This window comes from Chelonoidis abingdonii, chromosome 11 (assembly GCF_003597395.2).
Source record: "Chelonoidis abingdonii isolate Lonesome George chromosome 11, CheloAbing_2.0, whole genome shotgun sequence".
In the NCBI taxonomy this organism is placed as follows: Eukaryota; Metazoa; Chordata; order Testudines; family Testudinidae; genus Chelonoidis; species Chelonoidis abingdonii.
The window spans coordinates 16,075,803-16,086,646 of record NC_133779.1 but is presented as its reverse complement, the minus strand read 5'-3'; the positions used below and the strand labels follow the sequence as shown (position 1 = coordinate 16,086,646).

General features: G+C 53.0%; 1 protein-coding gene across 1 annotated transcript in view; it reads right to left on the bottom strand.

Annotated features, from left to right (window-relative positions):
- The window catches only part of TTYH1 (tweety family member 1), a 27,117-nt gene extending 22,093 nt beyond the window's left edge, over positions 1 to 5,024 (bottom strand). Inside the window, exon 1 of the mRNA XM_075070528.1 lies at positions 4,774 to 5,024. Coding sequence (XP_074926629.1) covers positions 4,774 to 4,899 — 126 coding nt within the window. The 5' untranslated portion in view covers positions 4,900 to 5,024. The remainder of the gene's footprint in view (positions 1 to 4,773) is intronic.
- Between the last annotated feature and the right edge of the window lie 5,820 nt (positions 5,025 to 10,844).

The following is a 10,844-nucleotide window of genomic DNA, read 5'->3' as shown; positions in this document are numbered from 1 at the left end:
TGGGGGGAGGGATGGAGGGGTGTGGGGGGAAGGAGGGATGGATAGACAGGATTAAAGATCATAAACAAGCTGCCTCCCGCCTGTTACGCAGATGACTCCTGACACACATTAATTCCCAGCTAATCTGCATTTTGTTTTTAAAAAAAGAGGTGCATTTTTGATATTTGCATCTCGTAATCCCCAGGACAGGATTGGGGGTGGAGGCCAGATTTGGTCTTAATCTGCCCAGAGATAGATCCTCAGCTGATGTCAATCTTCCCTTGCTCTGTCAATGGGGCCAGACCTCCAGCTGGAAAGGGGAGGAGGGGTGTCAATTGGCCATCGCTCCATCAGAGGCAATGGGGCCAGACCTCTAGTTGGGGGGGCTTGGAGGAGGTCAATCAGCCATCAAGAGATAGACTCTGCCACTTCCCTTGGTAGCTTATTCGGATGAGGCTTTTTGACTCAGTTAAATTACACCGTCCCCCAGCCCCCGCTGTTCAAAACTGGTGTCTTCTTCCCAGTTTGAAGGTGTCTGGCTTCCAGCCCTTGGGTCTTCAGCCTTCCAGGTCAAAGAGTAGCTGATACTTCCTCCCCGGGAAGGTACCACGACATCGTAATCAAGTTACCTCTTGATCTTTTCAATCAGCGAATTTTATTTTTTGAATTCACACTTTGTTACTTCCGTTTGAGTCTTAATTTGATATAAAGACACTGAGTTGGGGCAATGCCTCTGATGGTTCGACTCTCAAAGCAGCCAACGCAGACTTTCAGAGAGGCCACTCGATGGGCAATTTTATACCTGGAATGCATTTGTTATAGATCGGGGGTACAGCATCAGTATCAAAATCAAACTGCCCAGGTCTTTCCCTACCAGAGGAAGGTCTCAGAACTTTCTGGTCGCCGATGTGAAAGAACCTGCACACACGTCGTTTCCATCCTAATCTTGTAGCAAAGATCTTGGCTTAAGCCTGAAGTCTGAGGTTTAATAGCCCATTGGTAGATCTCAAAGCACCCGACCAAGGAGGTCAGTGTAATTATCCGCATTAACTGAGGCAGTGACCTCTCCACAGTCCCCCAGCAGAACAAGGTCTCTTTAGTCCCAGTCTGGGACCCTCCATTAGGCTATGCTGCTTGATACCCGTTCAGTTTATTCCCTTCCCCAGCCAGGAATAGCTATAGCAGTATAAGCAACCCGTATTCCTGCAGCCCCTCCAAGGAAGAGGTATAGTGGGACCATGATTGTGTGTAGACAAGTCTTTGAAGATGGGTCTTGAGAAGCGCTGAGAAGGTGTTTCGACTCAGTTATGTTAATTCACTTGCACTAATATGATGGAGGAAAAGATCCAGTAGATCAGACTCTAAGGAATGGAGACTCTACCTCATTCCTAGGGGAGCTCTTCCAATGGCTCATTATCCTCACTGGTAAAAGTTTGCACCGTAGATATTTCTCATCTGGATTGATCTTGCTTTAGCTTTTCTGGGATGCCGTGTCCAATTCTGGCCTCTCACAGGCAAGAACAAGGAACCCGAACTGGACCAGTTGCTGGGATGATCCGGAGACCGGACAGTCCATTTTACGAGAAGAAACTCAAAAAGTTTGGCATATTTAGGTTAAAAAGGAGGCTGGGAGGGGATCTGATCGCTTTCAGGGGGGCAAATGGCAGGGAGGGAGAAGGTGTGTTGAAACCGAAGAACAGTGCCTGGCTCAGGAACAAATGGGCATGGATAAACTGAGGCTGGAAATTAGAAGAAAGTTTCTAAACATCTGGATCAGCCTAAGTGGTTTGATGATGGAGCTGTACATCTATGAATGGGACAGCAGGATGATGTTGCTGATGATAGCAGGGAACTGCACTCAGTGACCTTCCAGTCTTGCGTCCTTCTGAATTTCTAGACCGTGGAAAAGTCACCCCTTTTGGCTGGGCCCAATCAAGTGAACTCCTGAGTCTCTTTGATTGTTTACATGGAGATGCTATTCCCGAGCCAGGTTGGATGTGCCGTTGCTATATCGGGATGACTCCCTGTGTGAGGACATGTTTATACGACAATCAGAGGGGCCCATATTTTGGTTCAGCTTGGTCCAGCAGCCTGGCTGGTGGCATCTTGCTCTGATGCTCAGGGTCTGACTGATCACCAGATTTGGGGGCAACATCCCCCAGCTTCCTCCACAGTCTTGGCGAGTGGATCATCTGGACTCAACTCCCCTAATTCATCTCCTGCCAGTGTCAGGGCTGTCACGGGGCTTGCTTGCTGTTAGGGCGCCTCCTCCTGGCTGCTCTGGGAATTAGTTCCTTCCAGGTCCGATGCCCCCTTCCGTCACTCAGTCGTGCACACTGCAGTCTCTCTCTCGGAGTGCTCCCTCGTCATGGCTTGGCCCTCCGTGCTCACGACACACTTTCCCCCTCCCGGGGTATCAAAGTCAAACAGGATGAACCATCCCACAGTTCAGCCTGTGCCCCTTACCCAGTGGTCGGTAGGGGAGCCCGGGCCCACCCTTCACTCCTGGATCCAGCTTGAAGACCCTCTTACTAGTTTCCAAGGTCTGCAGCATCCCAGTCAGGGGTCGCTCAGGTCACTGAATTCCCCTCAGCTGTGGGACTATCTGAGTAACTGGTCCCTTCTCAGACAGCGTGGGGAGGCCCCCACTTCAGAGGGGCATTTCCCACTGTCTCTGTTTGGGGCTGCAAAATGTGAATCAACTGCAGATAATGGCGCTCAAAGCAGGGATGAACGTGACCTGTGCTCAGATGAGGTGTGGGGATGTCTTTCTAGGATGTCCACCGTGCATCGGATTATTTCGTACTAGCTCGTCTGCTCAATTGCACCATGTGTTATCCTAGAACTGTGGGGCCGGAAGAGATCTTAGGGGGTCATTACATCATCTCCAAGTCAACTTAGATCAGCTCCGGTTGGCGTTCGTTCCACTTGTTCTTAAACCCTCCAAGGACCAGCCCCTAGATGGGTTTTAGAGGCACACTGGCTTGGACACCTCGCCCGGATAATTCAGAGGAAGGTCTAAGAACTCCATGGCCACAAGGTCTAAGAACCCTGCATCCACACAGTTTTCATCCTAATCTTGCATCTGCAAACTCGGTTTAAGCCTGAGGTTGAGTGGCCCAGCTGGAATTTGGATCCTCGTTAATGACAGCTCTGGATATTGTTGGTGCCCATCTAGGCTTCCTAACTTGCTAAGATCCTGGTCCCTACGCCACCCGGTGGCAAGGAGTTCCACAGGCCAATGACGCCTTGCCTTGGATTACTTGTGAAGTTTAATTTCACGGGACACCCCGTGCAAATGTTCTCCAGGCCTTGGGGTATCCTCATGGCTCTTCCCTGCAGGAATCTCTCAGGCCTGGATTATGCAGGGTTACCTTTAAATCTAGGTGTCTGGGAATCAGGCCAGATGGGAGCCCCCTTGAGAGGAGACAACAGGTTCAGGGACTGGGTAACTAGGGGGCGCCTCAGAGATACACAGGAAGTTTTTTGGGGGGGATGGAGGTAACATGTTAATGTAATTCTATATCTAGCTAACGTCACTGTCTGAGTGGTTGAGTAGTTTGAACAGGGATGGAAAGACAGATGGATGGAGGGATGGGGATGGAGGTAGAGGAGTGTGGGGACGGATGGCTGGATAGACACAGGGATGGGATGGAAGGATGGAAGCAGGGATGAGAATGGAGATAGAGGGATGGGGATAAATAGATAAAGGGCTGTGTATGGGCCTGGATGGATAGAGGTGAGTGCCTGGGGACAGACAGGCAGCTCTGGGGATAGATGGACGGACAGACTGCGTGCCCTCCCCCCCACTGTAGGGAGAGAAGCTGCCCCTATTGGTGGGGCCCTGGATGGTTACATCTGAAGTAGGGTACGACCCCGCCCCAGCCTCCCCCCAGCACACATAACAGGTGGCTCCCAGCATAACAAGAGATTAGACACACACTCCCCGGTCAATTACCCCCCCCTCCACCCCTGCTGGCCCCACTGCCTGGCCAGACCCAGGACACAGACGTGTCCCTTCCACCCCACTTGCGCTCACTCTGCCCCCTTCCCAGCTCTGCACTCCCTCTGCCCTCCTGTCTGTCCCAGCGTTGGGACCAGGCTCACCTTCACTTCTCTTGATCCCTTCAGCTGCTACCTCTCTCCCTCTCTCTCTCTCCTCGGGTCCCTACATTGCTCCAGTCTGTCCATCCCTCTCCTCTTTCTGTCTCCCTCCCTCCTCAACTCCTCCATCCCCTCCCGTCTCTTTCTATCCATCCTCATCCTCCAGCACTCACACTGCTCCATCCATCTCTCCTCCATCCCTCCTGTCTCCTTCTATCCATCCCCTTCCTCCAACGCTCACACTGCTCCATCCATCTCTCCTCCATCTCTCCATCCTCCTTCTATCCATCCCCTTCCCTCCAGCACTCACACTGCTCCATCCATCTCTCCTCCCTCCCTCCATCCATTCCCTTCCCTCCAGCACTCACACTGCTCCATCCATCTCTCCTCCATCCCTCCTGTCTCTTTCTATCCATCCCCTTCCCCCCAGCACTCACACTGTTCCAGCCCACCATCTCTCCTCATCCCTCCTGTCTCCTTCTATCCATCCCCTTCCTCCAGCACTCACACGCTCCATCCATCTCTCCCCCTCCTGTCTCCTTCTATCCATCCCCTTCCTCCAGCACTCCACTGCTCCATCCATCTCTCTTTCTCCCTCCTTTTTCTCTCTCCATCTCTCCCTCCCTTTCAACCTGCTTCTGTCCATCTATTCCCCCGCCCTCCTTACTGCCCTCCCCGTGCCCCCCTTACCTGCTGGTACTCCCTATCCTGGGGGGCAAAGCTGCTCTCCACCACCTCGAACTGGAAATTGGTGCGCGGCACCTGGTGGAGCAGGTAAACCCACCACGACGCCTGGTACCCCTGGGGGGCCCCCATAGCCCGCTCTGGGCGCACGTGTGGGGGACCCTCTGCCCGGACGCCTGGGTCCCCTGGCTCACCGCCTCGGGCGGCACATGGGGCTGGGGGGCCGGGGTGGGCGCAGGGGCGCCCGGCGGGCAGGGAGGTGGAGCGCGAGTGAGCGAGCGGAGGTTTGGCGCGGGGGGGGCGGTATTATGCAGGCGGGGAGATTGGGGGGGGCTATGGGGAGGGGCAGCGCCCCCTGGTGGTGACATCCTGGAACTGCCAAGCTATTCCCCCCCACCCCGTCCCTAGGGGATCCCTTTAAATTAACCCTTCGCTTCCCAGCCCATGGGGGCTACAGCGCCCCCTGGTGGTGACATCCGGGAGCTTCCTAACTGGTCATTAAATCCGCCCATAGGTAGGGGGCGGAGGGAGAGAGCCGCTTTAGATTAACCCTTCATGTCCCAGCCTATTGGGAGGGCGGGAGCCTGGGGAAGGGACAGCACCCTCTAGTGGTGAGCTGATATAATTCATCAGCTGTTCAGTCTCCTCCCTCCCATAACAGGGACCCTTGAAATTAATTTAACCGTTAATCCTTTAAATTAACCCTTAAATTAACCCTTTGCTGCTCCATCCACTCCCAGATCCTCATGACCCTCCTCCTCCATGCTCCTTATTATCATTCATTACCAATACTTGCCTTGCCACTGCTCCTAAATGGGCCGGGCCAGGGCTGCCCCGCGCCAGGCGCTGTACAGTCACAGAATGAAGAGACAGTCACTGCAGCGGGTAGAGACAAATGGATTGACCCTGGGAGGCGGGGAGCACAAAGAAACAGGCTGGTCAGTTTGAGTGGCAGCCGTCCCAGCAAATCAGCTGCCCTAATCCCTGTCGCCATTCACGTATGTGTCCTGGCAAAGGGGCGTTTTGGAAGCCTGGGATGTGCCAAGTCCTTGGGCTTATGCCAAATCCTGTAGCAATGAGTTCCACAGGCCAATTGCGTGTCATGGGGAAAAGTGCTTCCTTGGCTCAGTTTTTAATTGGTCCCCCTGAATCCCAGCTCCATTGTCCCCCTGCCCCCAACCCACTAGACTGGGATGGGCAAATTTTTTGGCCCGAGGGCCACATCTGGGCATGGAAATTGTATGGCGGGCCATGAATGTTCATGAAATTGAGGGTTGGGAGGTGGGACAGGGTAAGGGCTCCGGCTGGGGGTGCGGACTCTGAGGTGGGGCCAGAAATGAGGAATTCAGGGCACGGGAGGGGGCTCCAGGCTGGGGCGGGAGGTTAGGGTGCAGGGGTTGCTGGCTGTGGGGTGGGGCTGGGAATCAAAGGGTTTGGAGGGCAAGAAGGGGATCAGGGCTGGGGCATGGGATCAGGGGTGCAGGCTCTGGGCGGCGCTTACCTCAAGCAGCTCCCGGAAGCAGCAGCATGTCCCCTCTCCAGCTCCTACATGGAGGCACAGCCAGGCAGCTCTATGCGCTGCCAAGTCTGCAGGTGCCGGCCCTGCAGCTCCCATTGGCTGCGGTTCCCAGCCAATGGGAGCTGCAGTGCTGGCGTTTGGGGTGGAAGCAGCATGTGGAGCCCCCTGGCTGCCCCTACGTGTAGGAGCCGGAAGGGGGACATGCTGCTGCTTCCAGGAGCCAAGGCACACACAGAGCGGGGCAAGTCCCTGCTCCCACTCCCTGGCGGGAGCTCAAGGGCCAGATTAAATGGTCTGATGGGACTGTCTGCATTGGTGATGGGATACCAGGGTGACGATACCTGAGCATAGAGAGAAACCTGCCTAGGAGGGGGAACCCTGTGTCCTAGCGCCCTCCCTCCCTCTGCAATTGCTTAAAAATAAAGCGTCTGACTTTGCTGCACCCAACCAAAAAAAATAAGAACTCTGTTCTTCTCCAATATGAGTGAGCATCGTAGGCTTCGGTAAGTGTGTGCAAGAAAATCCAGTGTGGGCTGAAGGTCATTCTCAGCATGCACCAGGATGACACAATCGTCGGCGGACTGAAGATCAGTACTGGATGCCCTGAAGACTTTAGACTTCAAGCGGAGATGTTGATTAAAGAGCCACCCCTCCATTCTGTATTGAATGTCAACTCCATGGGGGCTGTGGGGGTGATCTTTAATAAGGACGATCTACTGCTAAATAGGTTGAAAACAGGGTTGGGGCAATGACGGATCCTTGCTTAACCTCAGTTTCGATGACCAATGGCCATTACAGAGAACTGGGGCAGTCATCTGCTTGTGGAGAAGCCTCAGGACCTTAATAGATATTGGAGGGCAGCCAGATCTGGCCAGACCCTTCCACAGGGCTCCGTGATTGACAGAGTCAAAGGCCTTTGTCAAGTCGATGAAAGCCACGTACTGGTGCGGATTTTGTTCCCGAGATTTTTCCTGGATCTGGCAGGCAACGAAGTTCATGTCTAAAGCTGCACTGAGATTCCAGCACAATTGCCTCAGCAAGGGGAAGTAATCGGTTTAAGAGGATACCGGCAGGAATTTTCCCTGCTGTAGATAGCAAGGCAATGCCTTGAGAGTCTAGCTGCCTCCAACACCCGCCCATTTTGTGCCCCTTGTTCCTCCCAGGAGCTGGGCCTGGGCAACACGGGCTTCTTTAACCGACTATCTCTCTGCACCCCCAGGAGCCTGGATCCGGCCATGCAGGGAAAAGAATCTCTCAACAGAGGAGCCTCACTCGGTGCCATGGCTCGTGTTGCACATGGGCAAGTTTGCAGACTGAGAGGGAAGGCTGCAGAGTCAAACCCTCCAGCACCAGGAAATGCCAGTTAAGGTTTCCTGAACACCCTTAACTCTGCCTGCTTGAGCACATGCATTATGATGCCATCCTTTAATTGCATGATCATGTATTAATTTTACCTAAATGGGTCCTTAGTTGCTTGAATCCAAAATGTAATAATTGGGGACAGGAGAAATCTGCAGTGGAAGATTGAAGACCAGACCTGGTGGTCTCCTGGTTCCCATCCCAGTGCACCTTCCCCAAGGGTGCAGAGTACATTGCGTGTGACCTGTCCCCACTGCCCACAGAGACATGGAAATGCTGAAACTTACGTGACACTTGACCAAGCTGACAGCCCCAGGATTTCCTGGGCGTTGCAGAGACCGCAGCTTATTTTGGCTCCAGTAGATCTGGCCGGCAGATTAGAGCCAATGTGTGAGGGATGCAGGAAGAGATGAGCCATCCCTGACTTCCTGTGTCTGCAGTTCCCAGCTGAGTTCTTCATTTGAGGCTCGGTGGAGCTGGGCACCTGGGTGTTGGTGGCAGCGCAGAGGGGCCCCTCGCTGCCCCCGTCATGGCATCTGCTCTCACAGTCCTCTTCCTCGGTGAGTATTGGAGACTGCCAGGGAGTGTGTCCATGGGGGGGATCTGAGACCAGGGCAGGTACCCGGGGGAAGGAGGGTATCTGAGACCAGGATGTGTTCCCGTGGGGTTGGGGGTCTGTGACTGGAAAAGTTCTTAATGTTTTCTCTGAATACTGTTGGGGGGGGTGGGGCGCTCAGTTCCTGGCCGACTCTCTGTCACCTGGCAACTAATGGCCAAGCCCATCCCCCCCTGCAAGGGGATGCTAAAGGTGTTGGAGACAAAGATCAGGTGACCTCCTGGCCCGGGAAAGGGGCTGAGCAGAGAGGAGGGGCTGGAGGGGTTTTCAGTCTGGAGCTGGCTGGGGATGAGTAGTGAAGTGCAGATGTGGGGGTCTGGCTCACTGCCCCCCAGAATGGACTCGGCTAAGGGGTCCGGTTCGTGGTACATACAAGCTCTGTTTTAGACCCTGTTCCTGTCATTGAATAAACCTCTGTGTTACTGGCTGGCTGAGAGTCACGTCTGACTGCGAAGTGGGGATGCAGGACCCTGTGGCTTCCCCAGGACCCCGCTGGGGCAGATTCACTGGGGGAACCGCACGGAGGGGCAGAGAATGCTGAATGCTCCAAGGAGAGACCCAGGAGGTGAAGCCGTGTGAGCTTCTTGCCCTGAAAAAGTCTGCTCCGAGGGAGAGGAGGATCCCCAAAGTCCTGACTGGCTTTGTGGGGAGTGATCCAGAGCATCACCCGGTGACTCTGTGTCAGGGTCTGAGACCAGGGTGTGTCTCAATGGGGGGGGGATGTGAAACCAGGGCATGTGCCCATTGGTGTAGGTGTCTGATACAAGAGTGTGTCTCCATTGGGGGGGCGGTTCTGACATCAGCGCATTTGTCCATGGTGGGGATCTGAGCCCAGGGTGTAGGATCCAGTTGCTCTGGGATCTGGTCCCTAATGACCCGTCTCCTCTCCAGGCTGCTGGCTGGCCGGGCAGAGCGGGATCTCAGAATGTGAGTATCTATGAGGCTGGGGAAACTTTAGTGTTTAGGACAAGGCTTGGGGGGGGGAAGAGGATCTGAGCCCTGAACCTTCACCCCGAAACTCACTTCAACCTCCTGTAATTGACCCCATGGGGATGATCCCCAGTGCAGTCAGGGGTGACTCTAGATTGACCCCGACGGGCTGAGATCTGGGCTGAGAAAGTAGTTAAGGACATTGAGGTCAATGGTAATTGGGACAAATTACAACATGGTTTTACTAGAGGTAGATTGTGCCAAACCAACCTGATCTCCTTCTTTGAGAAGATAACAGATTTTTTACACAAGAAACCTAGTGTATCTAATTTCCTCGATTTCAGGAAGGCATTTGTCATTGGTTTCACACTGGCGCAATTTTACCTAAACTTGGAAAAGGTGGGGAATCAATGTGAAAATTGAAAGGTCATAAGGAACTGGTTAAAGGGAGACTACAAGGGTTGTATGAAAGGGAACTGTCAGGCTGGAAGGAGGTTACTAGATGGAGTTCCTCAGGATCGGTTTTGGGACCAATCGATTTAACCTTTTTTATACTGACCTTGGCACAAAAAGTGGAATGCGCAATAAGTTTGCAGAGACACAACGCGGAGGTGTTGCCATTACAGACAAGGACCGGGATCCTACAGAAGATCTGGATGACCATGTAAACTGGAGTAAGAGTAATAGGATGAAATGTAATAGTGAAAAGTACAAGGTCCTGCATTTAGGATGAATAACAGAATTTTAGTTATAAATGGGGCACATCAGTTGGAAGTAACGAGGAGGAGAAGGACCTCGGAGTATGGTTGATCAGGATGACTATGAGCGCCAATGTGATTGGCCGTGAAAAAGCAAATGCGGTCTTGGATGCATCAGCGAGGTATTTCCAGTAGAGATAAGGGGGCGTTAGTACCGTTAACAAGGCACTGGTGAGACCTCATCTGGAATACTGTGTGCAGTTCTGGTCTCCATGTTAAGAAGGATGAATTCAAACTGGAACAGGTTCAGAGACGGGCTACTAGATGATCTCGAGGAATAGAAACCTGTTGATGAAGGAGATAAGAGCTTGGCTTGTTTCGCCTACCAAAAGAAGGCTGAGGGGGATATGATTGCCCTTTATAATATATCAGAGGATGTAATATAGGGAGGGAGAGGATTATTTAAGCTTAGTACCAATGTGGACACAAAACAAACGGGTATAACTGGACACTGGAAGTTTAGACTTGAAATTAGTTGAAGGTTTCTAACCATTAAGGAGTAAGTTCTGGAACAGCCTTCAAGGGCAGTTCGTGGGGGCAAAAGACCTATCTGGCTTCAAACTAAGCTTGATAGTTTGTGGAGGGATGGTATGATGGGACAGCTGATTTTGGCAATTAATTCGTCTTGATTATCAGCAGGTAAAATATGCCAATGGCCCTTAGATGGGATGTAAGATGGGGTGGGTTCTGAAGTTTCTAGAGAGAATTCTTCCTGGGTGCTGGCTGGTGAGTCTTGCCCACATGCTCAGGGTTTAGCTGATCACCATATTTGGGGTCAGGAAGGAATTTTCCTCCAGGGCAGACTGGCAGAGGCCTTGGGGGTTTTTCACCTTCCTCTGCAGCGTGGGGCACAGGTCACTTGCTGGAGGATTCTCTGCACCTTGAGGTCTTTAAA